Source organism: Teleopsis dalmanni, chromosome X (genome assembly GCF_002237135.1).
Source record: "Teleopsis dalmanni isolate 2A chromosome X, ASM223713v2, whole genome shotgun sequence".
NCBI lineage: Eukaryota > Metazoa > Arthropoda > Insecta > Diptera > Diopsidae > Teleopsis > Teleopsis dalmanni.
In genome coordinates this window covers 32123125-32140721 of record NC_051848.1, presented here as the reverse complement: position 1 = coordinate 32140721, position 17597 = coordinate 32123125, and the positions used below count along the sequence as shown (strand labels likewise).

The window sequence follows — 17597 nt, the reverse complement described above, 5'->3', positions numbered from 1 at the left end:
GTAAATGTATAATTTTACTCAAAACTATATTTTTATCCTAGTACCAACTACTACCAATAAATTATATTAAACACAAGGAAATGCTTATTCAGAAGAAGAAAATAATGTTTATTATTAAAGAATAATATATGTATGTTGTGATATTATTTATATAATGTATAATACTTTTGCTTTGCGGGAAAACAAGGATCCTCCATAACAGTGTAATTGATAAAATCTATTGTACGTCAATATCGATACTTTGTACATAGATTTTAGGTCAAGTTTAGTAATGTCATTCTTTGAAATATCAGAAATATTCCTTTATCGTACTTGAATATTAGTTCTCATTCAATCTTTTGCGTTTGTCAAGTCACAACATACGGCAGAGATCAATATTTTTATAAATTATTAAAGGTAAGCTGAATATATATTTATTAATTTTATTATTTTTATTAAAATTATATAAAAAAAAATATATATATGTATTTGTTTTATTATTATAACAAATATTAATTGTTATATTTTGTTAAAATTTAATGTTATATTAATTATATTTGTTAATTAGTTCTTTATCTCAAATATTAAAAGAGTCATATCTAGATTTCATATTAAAGCTTCATTTCCGTTTCATGCGGTTTTTTATGTACTTGATTCGCTAATTCCTTGCAAGAAAATAGCGCGCCTTCCTAATAGTTCATTCTCGACTGTGCTTTCAAAATACCAGTGCGTAAAAATATTACCGCGGATATTTTTGATTGTTGTAAGTGAACAGCAATTAATTATAGTTATGATTTAGTTTTTTTCGAAAATTTTGCAATCTAAATTTTTACTGAAATTAAATCTTCATATTTGTTTAATTATTTGCATTTTTATCAATAAATGCTTCAAAGTAACACTAAGATTACTCTTCGAATGTATTAATATGTGAGACTATATTAATGGACAATAGTGCTAATATTATTGTTTTAAAAGAAATTAATTAAATTTTTAACCCAAGTATTGTTTTATAGAACTTCGCAATAACAATTTTTTCAAATTAAAAAAAAAAAATGATAAAAGTAACGTATTTATTGTTAATTATTTTATGAGCTGCTGATTTTTGCTTTGAATTTCATTAAATTAGTATTTTAATGAAATTATATATATGATTTAGTACACAGTTAATTATTAGATATTGTAGAAATGACATTTTGATTTTCGTGAAGAAAAAAAAACGCGGCATTTTAACTACTTCGTTAGTTTTCGGCTATGTTCGTGCTATAGCACCTAACTTTGCTAATTATTTTCTTCCTTTTTCAGAGTTCTTCCAGAGCAAGTTCAGTTTGTAAAGTGTTCAATTCTAATTGTTAACAAAATATAAGAGATCTTAAAAACTTAATCTACAGGTAAACGATATTATATATTTAAAATGATATTAATGCTATATATAAAGTTGATATATTATATTAGTTGATTATTATAATAAGTTTCTGGACAAATGCAGTGTTCATTATTTGCTTTTGTACTATGAAGCATGTTAAATTACTGTAGTACTCAACATTTATTTAATCGTTCATTTAATAAGATAGAAATATGTTTTTTGACACAAAGAAAAAATTAGTTTTCGATAATATTGAAGTGTTTGGTGTATACGAATATAATTTCACAATATTTTGCAATTTTAAAGCATTTCCCCAACTTGTGTGGTGCGTAGAGTTCGCTTTGATCGTAAATTCCCGATTCATTTCGTTTTATTGTTTCGTCCCGCCATTTTGTTTTACCATTATCTGTCCTTTCGTTATTTAGTGTGTTATGTGCTTTTTGGTTTCAGCAATTTCTCGTGTGCGCAACTTAGTTTTTCTACTAACCGCGAATGATTATTAATGTTTAACAAATAATATTACTAAAGTGAAATAGTAGCGTATTAAATAAAAAAGTAAATATTCAAAGTAAAAGTGTTATTAAGTTGAGACGTTTGTTTTTCTTTGTTAAAAATCTAATATATAAATATTAATTAAAACCAATTGATTTTTGAAAATTTTATAACAGTAAAATTAGCATCCAGCTTGCAAACAGTAAGTTTTAATTTTTTCCTTTAATGTTGATTTACTTGATTATATGTCAATTTTTATTTTTATAACTGGAAATCATATTAATTATTTCCATAAAAGTTATTCCGGCAGGGCTATTAGTTTAAAAAATTTATTTTGCAAATTGCTAAGGATATATACGCTATACAGATGTTCATCCATTTCAACATTTGTTGTTGTTTTCAACGTAGGTTTGAGTCGGGTCATATTATGTAGACAATTATCCGATCGTTGATTACCATTTTTGTAATCGGTGAATTGGAATTCACACATTGATTACGGCTTTAAGGTTGAGTTAGTCGGTAGGTACCGGAAGAACTTAAATGCACAACCATCCAAACCTGTCTATTTGACAGGAACGAAATTAACAAAGTTCGCCGGTTTTGTTTATTCCGTTCCTATCAAATACAAAGGTGTGATTGACACTTATTAACTTATTTTAATTTTAAAGGATTTCCCAAAAATTATCAGTAAAAATCTTTGTTATATGTATGGTAGAATATTTCTATGTAGTCAGTTTGTGCTTATATGAAACTATCTATCTGACTTCTATTATATCAGAAGTTTTATACAAACAATTAACCAAAAAATTAAATATAAAATTAAAACATTTTATTATAAAACATACATATTTATATATATCATTATATTTAAATGCATATACATATATGTAATATTATTGTAAATTAAATCCTATATAAATATCCTAAATCTAATCCATACTCACTCATCACATCACTTTTTCTCTCATTCAATTCTTTTTTGTTGATAATAGTTTTAAAAGAATTAAATCTTAAATTTGTAAATATCATTTGATTAAAAAAAAACATATTTTCTTTTTTTTAATATAGATTAATATATATATTAAATATATCGATTTAATATACATTAAAAATAACAATGTCAATTCCACCAAACGCAAGACCACGTTTTCGTATTACTTCACCTCAACTAATTGGAAAAATTGGTATTCGTCCGGTCATGACCTTTACGGGTCCCAGGGTTAGTATTTCATTATTACTTTCGAACAGTTTGAAGAAAATAAAATTAAAAAATATATATAATAAAAATATTTTATTATAAAAATATTTTTAATAAATAAATAAATAAATACTTCTAATAAACCTAATATGTATAAAACAACAATAATTGTCAAATTTTATTATAGATGTCTTTTCGACCAAGAATACCACCTTCTGTTAATGTATTTAGACCATTATTGATTGCTGACACCTTTAAGCCACGCGGCGGTTCAATTTCTGTTCGTCCGAGGGCAATATTAGCATCGCCCCAGGCTGCAAAACCTGATTCTAATGCTACTGGTATTAAGACACGATATATGTTATTTATTTTTAGTACATTTATTTTATCCAAAATAAGTATTAAATATATTCTAATTTTTATTTTTCTATATAAACACCAAATTTGCTTCGTCGTATTAAAATATCTCCACCTATTCCGAACTCGCCTTCAGATGTGTCATCATTTTCGTCAACTTCAAGTTCATCGTCTAGTTGCACTCAAATTGAAGACTCCATAGCTAATTGTAATGTTCTTACTTTTTTGTATTTTTTTTTAAATTCATAAAATGATTTTTTTTATTATTTATTGTAGTTGGTGTTGCTGCTGCTAAGCCGAAAGGTAATTTTGAAATAAATATATTTTTAAGTTAAAAATTTACCTATTATTTCTTAAATTTTTTCTTTCAAAATAATTCTAGGCGAAGGGCACGGAGAACGTGGTATTTATAACATTATTATTGCAATATTTTATAAGAATATAAATAAAATACTATATTTAACATAATTTTTGTTTTATTTAAATTAATACATAATTTTGTTTGTTCACATTAGGTGGACGTAATCGTGGTGGAGCGCATGCACCATTGTTGGATTCCTTGTTTACACGGCCACAAACTTGTGTTTCCAAAATGGGTGAAACTGGACGCCATGTCACTCTCGATACGAACTATTTCAAGATCTTAAAGAAACCCGAATGGAACATTTATCAATATAGAGTAGATTTTGTACCGGAAATAGATATGAGCTTTGTTCGTCGTACATTAATTGCCCAACAGAAGGCAAAATTTGGTGGATATATATTTGATGGGACAATGCTTTTTACTACTAATGATTTAAGAGGTACTAAAAAGGGGCATGAATTCCATTTAACGTCTGAGTATCATGATGGAAAGACGGTGCTTATTAATTTTAAAAATGTTGGAATTGTGGATCCAAATGAGGCTCAACTGTTCCAAGTATTGAATTTAATCTTACGTCAATCAATGGTTGGACTAGACTTACAAAGGATAGCCCATAATTTTTTTGATCCTTATGCTAAGGTAAATGTGACATTGTTTTTTTTTTTGTAAGAATGCAACTAGTAAATATTCTTACGACTAACAAGAATTTTTAGTTTGATAAATTATAAATGTTTTCGCTATGGTTTAATTACTTAGTGAGGTCAAAGAGGCGGCTATTGTATGTTTTAATCTCCGTGCTGAAAATAGAAAAAAGTACAATATTTTAAAAATCAAACTTTAGCAGAATATTTAACATATTCAGAGCTTTAGACATACTACTCTTACTTTGCAATGTTCTCAAATTTGTGTTACATATATTCATTTTAAAATAAACATCATATATCATTTATAGATATATTTATTTCACACATAATATGTATACTTGCAGATGAACATTGACCCGTGTCATATAGAAATCTGGCCGGGTTATATTACATCCATTCGTCAACATGAGCGCGATATTCTTCTCTGCGCTGAGATTACACACAAAATAATGCGCATCGAAAGTCTTTACAGCATACTTCGTCAACTAACGGTCGAAACTAAAGACTATCAAAAAGCTTTTAAGACTGAAGTCATTGGTAAGCAACAGAAATAATGTATGTATACATATGATTATATGGATCTTATTTTATTTTAGGCTCTATTGTGCTAACTGATTATAACAATAAAACTTATCGTATAACTGACGTTGATTTTGCGAGTTCTCCTCTATCGACATTTTCATTGAAAGATACGAAAGTTTCATTTGCTGAATATTTTAAATCGGTAAGTTTAGGTTTTAAATATATACAATTATTACTATAAACAAAACTAATTATTATGATATAAATATATTTGTATATATCAACAAATAGTTCCCAATCTTTTTATAATTTATTATAATCCTTCTTAGAAATTTACCAGTAGTTGAGTAGTACAAGTATTATATACTATTATTAACTACTATTGCGACTATTATACCAGCAGGAAGCTGATAGCTATAAATTAAAAAATGTAGCAATAGTTCATATTCTGATTTAAATAAGGCTATAAATAAGGCTATGTATAATTTATATATATATTTATATACTTTTTTTGTTGGGTTAATTCTAAAACCATATTCAACATATATATTTAGTGACTAATAAAAAGTTAATAATATTAGATAGTAAATGAAAATTTATTTAATGCGTTGATAGCATATTCGTTCACAGAAATAAGTTATAGCTCTGCATCCGAATTATTCTAACATTATTATTATTAATTATCATTATCACTGATTAACATTATTAGTATTAATTATCATGTCCCTGATTACCATTTTTATTATTAATTATCATTATCACCGATAATCACTCATTATTATTAATCATTATCACTGAATATCATTATTATTATTAATTATCATTATTATTATTAATTATCATTATCACTGATTATCATTATTATTATTATTTATTATTATTATTATTTATTATTGTCACCATTTTTATTAATAATTATTGTTAATATTAATAATAATTACCAATACTATTAATAATTATCGTTCTTATTATTATTATTTATTATTATAATTAATTATTATAATTATTGTAATTAAATATTACTCTTATTAATTATTGCAATTAATTATTATTATTTTAATTAATTATTATTAATTATTATTTTTATTATTATAATTATTATTAATTATTATTATTTTCAACTATTATTATAATTAATTACTATTATTATTATTAATTATTATTATTACTATTATTATTATTACTATTATTATTATTACTATTATTATTATTACTATTATTATTATTAATTATTATTATTAATTATTATTATTATTATTAATTATCATTTTTATTATTATTTATCATTATATATTTTATCACTATTTTCATTATAAATTAAACAAATAAATGATATATTATTATGTTGGACTTCAGAAAGATATTCTAATATAAGAGATATTAGATATATATACATTTTTATAGTACATATACTAATGCACCTTTGAAATGTTCCAATATTTGTAGCGTTATAATCTAATCGTCACCGACTCCAGTCAACCAATGTTAATATCGAAACCAACCAATAAGCATATACGTGGCGGTCAAGAAGAATTTATCTCATTGATTCCAGAGTTCACGCGTGCAACTGGTATAACTGATCATATGAGAACAAACGTTCGGTAAGTAATATTTTTTCTGTTATAACAACAGATGAACTGTTATTTTTTTGATATTTTATTTTAGTTTCATGAAATCGATGAGCGATCATACTCGGCTTAATCCGGAAAGGAGACTAGAGCGCTTAAGAAATTTCAACGAACGTCTCAATTCTTCTGCTAAAAGTACACAGGTTCTTCAAGAGTGGAATATGAAATTGGATAAGGATTTACTTAAAATTCCAGCACGTATTTTACCCTGTGAAAAAATCTTACTAGGTCGTGGTGTTCGATATATATGTGATGGGAAAGCTAACTGGACCCGTGAGTTCCGAAACTGTTCAATGTTTTGTAATGCCAAAATAAGTCGTTGGCAAGTAATCCTTCCATCGCGTTATTGTCGTGAAACTCAATCGTTTGTTCAAATGTGTATCAAGGTAGCAAAAAATATGAGTTTGGTATTGGTCCCACCAAAATAGTAAGTACTTATAAGACAAATTGTATCATTTAATGTTAAAGAAGAATATGTATTATTATTTAAACCTCAAAACTACTTATAAATAGATTATTAAAACATAAAACTCCTTATATATACCATATGATAGACCTATATGTTTATGAAGTCAATTGTTTCCTTGGCAGTAATATTGCAGGAAACTGCAATGTTTAGTTTTAATTGCCGAGGGAATGAATATTGTAACTTGTTTGTGAATTTTTTAAGAGGACTCTAAAAATGACGACAAGCTTGATAAACGTAATATGCGAATTTTCCGAATGTTGTGGGCCTGAAACGGACGGCAGTATTGAACTATTGTGCTTCTACAATAGTTCGAGAAAAACTTACTATTGCTTTATTAACGAAGCCATTCTTGTCTCCATTCTTGGCACTTTATAACTTAAAAACCGTCTAACAATGTACCTCAAACTCGAAATTACAGTGACATATCAAAGTATGTCCTCAACATACTCAACATAAGGAATGAAAGATTGAAGATAAATATGAGATCATATCTCATAACTTTAAAATTCGACGGCTGTCATTAAATAGCCTTGACATTATGGAAAATCAGATTATATACACCTTCAGAGTGTAATTTAAACTTTATTAAAGCACTTGTTTAGTGCGCTTTAATAGTTTAACAAGAAATTGTCTTATAAATATAATTAACCTTAAATTTCTTTGCTTTGTTTGTTTTTACCTAATATAGCATTGAAATGGATGACGATCGTAATAAGTCTTATACAACCGCAGTTGAAATGGCATCATCAGAGGATCCTCAAATTTTAATGATTGTTATTCAACAACCCAACGAGGAAAAGTAAATATTTAATATACATATTTCTATATACTTTCATTATTTCATTATTACATTGTGTTTCAGGTACTCTGTCATTAAAAAGAAGTGTTGCATCGATCGTCCCATAGCTTCACAAGTTGTGACTATGAAAATGATAGCACCTACTTCAGGAAAAAGTGCAGGTTTGATGTCAATCGCTACTAAAGTTGTCATACAAATGAACGCCAAACTTCGTGGTATTCCTTGGATGATTGATCTACCTCTCAAGGGTCTAATGACAGTTGGATTTGATGTTTGTCATTCTTCCAAGGATAAGAATACCTCTTATAGCGCCCTTGTTGCCACAATGGATGTGCGCTGTTCATCAAGATATTTTTCGGCTGTTAGTAAGCACCAAAAATTTCAAGAGCTGTCCAATGATATTATACTGCATTTCACATTCGCTTTGAGAGCATATGCTAAAGAACACGGAACTTTACCTGAAAGAATTCTGTTTTATAGAGATGGTGTCGGCGATGGTCAACTGCATCAAGTAGTAAATACTGAGCTTAACCATTTACGAATCAAGGCACAAGAAATCTATGAAGCGGCTGGAAAACATGAAATTGTACCACGTTTCGCTTTCATAGTTGTTTCCAAACGTTTAAATACTCGGCTGTTCATTAATAATTGTAATCCACCACCAGGAACAGTTGTAGATGATATTATAACATTGCCGGAACGTTATGATTTCTTCATAGTTTCACAAAGTGTACGCCAGGGAACGGTTTCTCCAACGAGTTATAATGTAATTTACGATACCATGGGTCTCACTCCAGATCGTATACAAATGCTTACTTACAAAATGACCCACATGTACTATAATTACACAGGTACCTGTCGTGTCCCGGCTGTTTGTCAGTATGCACATAAGTTGGCTTATTTAGTTGCTGAAAGCATACATTGTCCACCCTCTCAATTGCATGAAAAAAATTTATACTTTTTGTAAAAGTTAATATTAATATAACTTTTACTTTATAGTTAGTTAATATAACTAACTTTTAATTTCAATATTAATATAAAAATTTTTTTTAATTTAATTACATCATCATTATTAACCAAACGAACATTAATAAAAATTGTTTAAAAGATTTGTGTAAAAATAATGAGAAATTCTTATAAATTTTTCTAGAATATCTCAATATTTATAGTGTAACTAAAAATAAAAATGTAAAATATTTACAATGTATTTAACAAATGTTAAGTAACTACAAATAAAACATCTTTTAAACAAATTTAACGTATTTTTTATTAAAGGAAAAGAGAATAGTCTCTAATAAGGAGACTATTAGAAAGTACTTAATGTTGGTTGATAAATCTCGTAGCTTGTATCTAACCTTTACAGTTCATCTATTATTGGGAGTTTTCCCAGTATCTGAAGCAGTCCACTATATCCCCTCTCGCCAGACTACAACATGGCTGAGGTCCAATTATTTTACCTTGAGCTACTTGTTTAGCGGGACGGTCAGCCTTTGTTTGCCTTCATGTCCTTTACGTCCCCAAAATTTACCACAAGGGGTAATTTAATTATTTTGTCCCGGTTTATTAAGGAGATTCATGAGTTTAATGCGGGTAAGGCCTACTTAACTGTCAGACATTATATTGATTGTCACTCTATTACTCCTTATTTTCAGAGTTTCGGTTGAAAGTCAATTTGGATCCTTCTGTATTCCAGACTTGCAAACTATCACTTATAAAATTAATTTTTTTTGTCCAATTTTCTCAATTGAAAATGTTAATTTTAAGTTTTTTTACAAAATTGATTATTTTGGAATATGATCAGGTGTCCCAAGGTACGCATTATCAAATACTATACACTTTATAGTGGCCAAACGTATACTCTTAAATATTTATTGTCCTGCTCAGCATCATTTATATTCGAAAGCTCTTAAGACTTAAGCATTTGGTTATCAATTTCTATTGATAATGATATTTAACGTTTATAAAATCTGTCTCTTCTATGCGATGTTGAAATTAAACTGTAGTTGTATAAAATTGACGACTATAGTGATTGGAACTGAACCAAGCGATTGGAAGCGAAATCTTAATATCGATTTCATAGGGTCTATATGATGATCGACACTTCTCTGCTAGTGTTTTCCAGAGTATCTGTAAATAATTATAATTAAATATTATTAAAAGTTTAGATAAATATGCTAGAGAACAATAAATGTTAGTGGTGCTATTATTGTTATACCTATATGTACATATTATGTACTTTGTATATAACAGCACAAAGTCCCAGAAAAAACGGAATTACTGTAACTAGCTTGCTTCCAACTAAGACTTGACATATGTAAAACAAAAATAGGGGAATATATAGCAAAGAAAGAAGTGATTATCAGCATATGAACTGAGCCCCTTAATAAAGAATTAAACGAGATGGAGCTTTGTCAAAAATGGAAAATTATTTTTCCTGGCTGAATAGAGCGAGTAACTCAAAGACGTAGCAGTTTCAACTTCAAACTGCAGCTCTATAGCTTACAACGTCCATCATATGTTAAATCATCCTAAAACACAAACAAAACTGAGTCCAATGGAGTTTTGCGTCTGCTGAACCAAGGTTGTAAGATAATTAAAAATCCTTGATTCAAATAATATATAATCACACTATACGCTTCTCTTATCCATCTTTTTACAATTACTTTATTTCACGCTACAAAACTTTAGCATTTACTTCCATTACTTTTAACACGACACATTTAGTGTGCTTTCTTCTTCCTTACTCATCCTTCCTATTGAGAAATATAATAATATAATGCTACCTGTATAAACACCGAAACACCGTATAATGAAAGACTCACCAGAACCTTAAATTTATATTAGTAAAAATTGTAACGCTTACGAAATGGTTTAGAGCTATGTAGTATGACCGTGTGCAAGTTCGAGTAAATTGAGATAAAGTAAATTAAAATTTTTTTTACATTGCACTTATATAAATATTTATTTATTTATTTATTGCTCTTATTTATTATTTTTGGTTAAAAGTTTTCAAATTTATTTATTAAACATCCTATAAAATTTTCACAATGGTAACACCAACTTTACCTAATTTTTATCTAATTTACCCTACTCGAAATTGTGGTACATGCCACCATTCGCTGACATAATTTACTAATTCCCTTAATTTACCATCAATTTACTCGAACTCGCACACGGTCACAATATGAAATCCATTTACTCAATTTTCTTATTTTAGAATAGAAGATAAATAAAGAAGATTTATGTAATATTTCTTTTTTTGAAAAATTTTTAATGTGCTATGATTCCATATCCCAGGATGTTTAAGATTCAATCTAAACAATCTAATATAACTACTACTATAATATAAAGGCTATAATATAATTTCATTTCTATAAGGCCTTAATATATAATATTGCTTTAAGTTATTTTTTATTGTTTCAATAAAATAATTAGCTACACAAGTCAATAATATAGATTATATAAATATATAATTATATATATATATATTAATATATATATATATATATATATTATATATTTATATATATATATAATATATTATATATATAATTATATATATATATAATGTAGAATAAATAAATAAATAAATATATATATATATATAAGTCGTACCTATAGGTACTTTTCAATTTCAAATAATAATCAAATGAAATTACTAAGAATAATCACCATATTGGCCTGTAATTAATATTGTTAATGTAAAAATGAGTGAAAATTAAATAAAATATTTTTTAGAAGCCATGACATATTCTAAATTTTATTTTTGGTTGCTCATTCACAATAGAAAAGTAACTGTCACTTTGACCCAATGAAATATCTTTCCAATTTATTCAAACTTTTATTTGGCGTCTGTTTTATCGATGGCTGGTTTGCTAGATGGTTAGGTATTGTATATGTAATGGGTTTTAGCAAAAAATGATCTCATCAACTAACATAGGGAACCAGCAATTTGGCTAGTTCACGTATTGGTTCAATGTGAAATGCATATATAAAAAAAAAAATGGAATGCAATTATTGATATATACCAGTGATAATACGTTTTTATCTTATGACAAAAAATGTATTAAAATCACCAAACAAGCCCCACCAGTCACATTAAATAATAACGTACTACCACAATCCTATCACGTGAAGTATCTAGGTGTTCATCTTGATCGGGGTCTCACCTGGAAACACTATATATTTATGAAACGCAAGCAACTGGGTCTGAAAATGCGCTCCATGTACTTGCTTCTTTGCCAAAATTTGAAGTTATCACTGAACAATAAAGTACTTTTATATAAAGTTATTTTAAAACCAATATGGACATACGGTGTCTTGATCTGGAGAATGGCTGCAAATCAATCTTACACTTAAATCAATAAATTCATAATAGATCTATTCCATGAGCTACTCGTAGTAACTTTGAGTAACAGTGTGTATACACAAGTTCATTCCACCAGCAAATTTTCGAGTAAATGAAAGCATCTGAGAAAGCGTAACATCCCTGTCGAAATTTAAAAATGTTACACAGACTTTACTCATATATTTTATTTCAAGTAAAATTTGTGTTGATATATGAGTCAGCTGTTTTGGTTTGAATTTAAATTCTTGTATTGTTTATTGGTGCACTGGTGTTCTCACCAGATTTTACACAAAACTGTTCCATGAAAATCTGTGTAAAGAGCGACATTTGGCACTTTATTTGTATTACTCTCTCAGTTCTTACTTTACTTGTGTTTTACTTGAATTATTTGCTTGTAAACAAAGAATAAAGCAAAGAACGGTATTATTTGAAATAATAGGGCTATTCAGGCAACTGATTAGTTGCTTAGTAGTTGATTACAACAAAAATTTGCACACAAAAATGAAACTAAGCAGGGAATCAACTATTTCGGTGATTCTCAGATTAGTACAAATTTGATTAATAGTGCTGCCAGTCCCAAGTGTAGTAATAATAACTTAAAATGAACTTTTGTATAGAAATTTGTTAGCTATCTCTCTCAGCTGTTTGAATTGTGAGTAAACAATTTTCACTGTTAACGTATGTTTTGCTTTTGCTGTTGATGCGAGTGCTGCCAAGGAATTTACACACAACAAACTAATCAGATTACGCATTTTGGGTCGTTCAAGCAACTGATTAACATCAAAATGCTAAATTTTTTTTATATGAAGTTTTTGAATCAACTAAACAAAAAATCAGTTGCCTGAATACACCTAATGTGTTTTTTGCTTGTAAATAATTCTATTGTGAATTTCTGTATACAAAGGAACAAAGGAAATCAATATCTTTTTTTGATATAATTAAATATGAATTAATATTTATTAACATTATATAATTATAAATTCAGTGAATTATAACTATTTATAATTCCCCAAAATTAACATTAAAATAATAACTTAACATGTCACAATAATATTTGGAATACAATATTAGGCTTTTTCTTTTGTAAGCATATCAATAAAAAACAACCGCTTATTTTAAAAATAACATACGAAATAACTGCACTGCTTGCTTATTTTAGTTTAGTTGGCAACCTTTTTGAAACTGCTTAACTAATAAGCAGCTCAAATCGCATGGTTGCCATGACTAAAAACTCGTCTATTGTGAATATTTTTTGAAAGCACGTACAATATTTTCAGTTAACTGTCAAAGAATATTTGTCAAATAATACTCCATTTTTTTTAATTTACTGAAATTAAAAAATTATACTCAATTCTTGAAAAAGCATGAAAATTCCAATTTTATTCACAATTATGTAAAAAATAAAATACTTTTACCTATAATTGGAAATAATTATTATTCCTTTACGAAATTTTAACTTTAAATATTATTGCGTGTTTTACATATATATGTTAAGCTAAACATATATATAAGTTCTTCTAGAGTTGCCATCAAAAGTAGTGCTGCTTTCATGTTATTCTGTTGTGACATACTTACGAAAGTAATACGGCGTTTACATTGGCCGAAAATGGCTCATTTTGGTCAAAAATCGAAAATGAGTATCGAATGGCTCATTCTTGCATATAAAATTTCAAGCACAAAATGAGCAATTTTCTCACATTCTGTATGAATGACGTTCGAATGCATTCCACATATGTTCCAAATGCAAAGGAATCTATTGAACATACCCTAAATGAAAGCTCTTCATGGCATTTTGACAGTTTGTAAAAGCTGTTTTGACATATTTACAAAAAAAGATAAACAAATGTTTAGTAGTTTTATTTCAGTTTGAATTGTTACCATGAGAACGAATGAAATACAACGAATGTAAACACTTTCAAATGAGTCATTCAAAATGAGCCATTTTCGGCCAATGTAAACGCCGTATAAAGCTCGATTAGATATTATATATCATAATAATGAATATTATAAAATTTTTATTATGCATAAGGCAATACTAAAATGGATTTGTGAAATATATGTACCGCATACGTCAAAATGAAACGAAATAAAAATAAATTATTTTTATATCATATTAATTCATATTCTGGTTCAATAGACGTAATTTTTTTTTCAAAGTTGCAAAAAAAATACTTGCAACTTACGAAATTAAACATGTTTAGCAACAACAATGGTTTTAAAATCGTCAGAGTAAGGTTTTACTCGCAAAAATTTTAAGTCTTAAGTCTTAGTGCAGCCAAATTCAAAAATTAATCAATTGTGAATGTTTCCTGTAAATATGTTTCAAAATTCCTGTCATCCGTTAAAATTATATGAGCATTTCATTTACTAATAAATTCGCATACATATATAAATTAATTAATTTATATATATAAAATAAAAATGCTAACTATTGCAATTCTAATGCTCATATTGTTTTCTTTTATTTAAATTAATTAATTTTAATTGTTTTCAATTTTTATATATTATATTGTACCCAGCACAACAAAACGCATATGTCAAAAATAAGCATTAAAAGTGATGCCAATTTGTTTCAACCACACTTAATGCTGTTTTTTTACAACTCTGAAAGAAAAAATAACGGCTAATGTAGAATATATATACAACATAAAAGTGAAACATAAATTACGAAAAGTTTAGTTGGCAATGCGATTTTTTTATATAATATACAGTGCTAGATATAAAACGTGAATAACAAATAAAAATTTCAGAAAATAAAATAAACGTTCATAAAATAAAATTTTCTACATCATCGATCTAATCATGTCATATTTAGTTTTATGGTATGTCAAGTTTTCATAAAAAATAGATTTTAATGTTAGGTTCAACTATTTTTTAACTTGCGAACAAATAAACAAAAAACATTTTACCTACCGGAAAAAAACATATAATACATTGCCAATTACTTTCAAATGTACTGTGTTAGTCAAAAAAAACTTAGTATATTGTTTGTTAAAATGTAATTATTGTTTTGCGATTACTATAGGTGAATTCTTTTGACATGGATGCTTCAATAGAACACGTGTCGCTTAACAATTAACATGCAAACCCAAAACAAAATTCGCAGAAATAAGTCCACTTTCCTGAAACTACAATGGTGCCAAATCTTAAAACTGATCTATTGTGAATAGTTTTTGGAATAAAATGAAAAGTTCCAGTCAGATGACAAAGGAGTTTGTTTATTATATATAACTGTTACGAGTGATAATGAGTAAATTTAAATATATTTAAATTTAAATAAAAATTTAAATTAATACAAAAATAATTTTAAAATTTAAAAATCATTATTTCTTCATTCAGATAAAACGGTCAGTAAAAATAAAAACATATGACTAACTAGATTTATACTTGAAACCGTTCCCGTACTTTATGCGCCCATTACTTTTCTCCTAGAGAATTTATGATTTTATTCTCATTTTCAACTTTACTTGATTTTTACTTGAAAACTATGTGGAACAAACCAAATATTAATTGGTCAATATCACACAGTATGCTTATTTTGAATTGTTTAAAATTTTCTTTTTGTTTTGAAAAAATTTAGTTTTAAATTCAGTTTTGGCCTTTAATTTACATGGAAAGTTACAGCATAAATTTTAACAGCAAAATTCTCTGCAAAGTCTGGAAATGTTGTTCGAAATAATAAAATTATTAATCACACTTTTTTGGGGAGCACGAAAATTCAAAAAGATGCCACGAATGTCGGTAACACTGTAAGTTATAAAAATATTATAATAAACTATTATTTAATATAAAAAAATATTATTGCCGGTACGTGGTATGTACGGACATAGATTTGATAACGCAGCGTTGGTAAGCCTGTCAGTATTCGTAAACAGTTTCAGGGTTCTATCCTTTATGTATTTTTTGATCGGATCAATCTTGAGGTCGCTGAGGATGTCATTCCTCCTAATGTACTATGACACCTTGAAAAGTTTTCTCAGAGCCTGGCTTTGTGCAATTTTCAACTGGCATACGTACATATAATTTCTGTATATATACAACACATTTTTCCAAAATTTTATATTATTGAGTAATAGATTTTTATCTGTAAGAATATAGTCATCCTTTTTCTTGAAGTTCATATTTGCAACTATAGAACAGTTGCGGTTAATGTCAAATACATACTTCCGATTGAATTGCAAATGCGATAAGATTTATAGATTTATGTATCTTTGGTTCTATGTAACAAGTGTTGTAGACTTGTGTTCCGATTTTTGACCCATCAGTTATCAGAATAGTTATATTTCCTTGTGTTATAATCAAATCTGCTTCCTAAGCACTTGTTGTGGGAGTTTTGGTGTTAAAGTTTAAAGTAATGCTCGGAATAATTAATAGAACTTCATTATGGTCATTGAGCAATAGATATCGAAGTCCTTAAATCTCTATGAATTAAGAGTGACCATTTCTTTACCAAAAATGTCGGTTTATGTATAGTGAAAGAAGTGTAGCATTGATCATAATTTCATCACACGTGTGCTCTTACGCATCCTCAGCTTTGTAGTCTGACTAGTATTTGATATGTGATTAAATACTTATCTTGGGTTGTTAACTCTAGTCTTTACGCTATAGCTTTCTGAAAGAAATTGGTTATATGCGTTTTTAAATACAAAAAGGAAGATATTTCAAAAACTGTATTTTTTTTATTAATTTATATTCGTATAAGAATATGATGTCCAACAAGTATGTTTGGATATGGTCGTTACTCGCAGGTAGGTGGCGCTGGTGCTTCTCACTCAGAAATAGAGGGCGTTATCGCAATAAATAAAGAAGTGTGCATGAATGGCTGTATCAGCTGAACGGTGTGCGATAGTATTGAATGATGAAGGAGGCGTTAGGGCATATAGAAAATTAGAACGATTGTATCTCATCATAGTAAATGAGCAATTAAGAAATATAAATGCAACATTTGCAACATTGAGCAATTTATGAAAATTCGTGTCTGTTTGTTTCTGTTTAAATTGTTTATTGCTAATTTCCCTGAATACGTTTTCAATTGTCTGCAACAATCACGTTCCTATAGAACTCTTTTTTTTATTATTCTCAGATTTAACTTTGCTTTCACAGCAGGTTTTTTCTTTATCCATTATGTTAGAGTATGGAACTCGCTTTTAGGGGTAAGCAGAAACACAATAGAGTAGGAGCTTTCAAGAAACTGCAGATTAATGAATTACCTTGACGTCATTCATTCTGACAATTAATTCTATTTCTTAATTGTTATTTTTTTAATATCCTTTCTGTTTGCAATATTTAGTTATCTGTTCTAAATTCTTAATCCTAAATTATTTTTTCGATTTAATTTTTTTTTCTCTCTTGTTTTTTGTTTTATAATCTTTTTTGCTCTACTATTTATTAATTTGTAAATTGTTATTGATCTCTTTTCATTGTTAGTTTTTGA

At 27.6% G+C, this 17597-nt stretch overlaps 2 protein-coding genes across 3 annotated transcripts in view; both read left to right on the top strand.

The window, feature by feature from the left end:
• Nucleotides 1-707: 707 nt before the first annotated feature.
• Nucleotides 708-8797, top strand: LOC119689624 (protein aubergine-like). 2 transcript variants are annotated; one of them, XM_038104495.1, is made up of 15 exons: nucleotides 708-742; nucleotides 1282-1367; nucleotides 2903-3053; nucleotides 3220-3373; nucleotides 3526-3597; nucleotides 3666-3692; nucleotides 3772-3792; nucleotides 3905-4392; nucleotides 4742-4934; nucleotides 4994-5121; nucleotides 6366-6520; nucleotides 6585-6682; nucleotides 6743-6974; nucleotides 7705-7815; nucleotides 7879-8797. In XM_038104495.1, exons 3-15 carry the CDS (start codon nucleotides 2952-2954, stop codon nucleotides 8780-8782), a joined length of 2685 nt encoding a protein of 894 aa, XP_037960423.1. In that variant the 5' UTR covers nucleotides 708-742; nucleotides 1282-1367; nucleotides 2903-2951; the 3' UTR covers nucleotides 8783-8797. The 2 variants fall into 2 exon arrangements, with proteins under 2 accessions (XP_037960423.1, XP_037960422.1); XM_038104494.1 differs by having other exon boundaries at nucleotides 6585-6974.
• A 6955-nt stretch (nucleotides 8798-15752) lies between these two features.
• The window catches only part of LOC119687643 (dnaJ homolog subfamily C member 7), a 51345-nt gene continuing 49500 nt past the window's right edge, over nucleotides 15753-17597 (top strand). The window contains exon 1 of the mRNA XM_038102044.1: nucleotides 15753-15912. Within this exon, the coding sequence (XP_037957972.1) occupies nucleotides 15827-15912 (86 nt within the window). The 5' untranslated portion in view covers nucleotides 15753-15826. The remainder of the gene's footprint in view (nucleotides 15913-17597) is intronic.

Excerpts from the sequence above, each read along its gene's own strand:
- LOC119689624 (XM_038104494.1), top strand. The coding sequence starts at position 2,952 with ATGTCAATTCCACCAAACGCAAGACCACGTTTTCGTATTACTTCACCT. Across the intron at positions 3,054-3,219 it reads TGACCTTTACGGGTCCCAGG|ATGTCTTTTCGACCAAGAAT; the intron begins GTTAGTATTTCA and ends ATTTTATTATAG. Across the intron at positions 3,793-3,904 it reads CGAAGGGCACGGAGAACGTG|GTGGACGTAATCGTGGTGGA; the intron begins GTATTTATAACA and ends TGTTCACATTAG.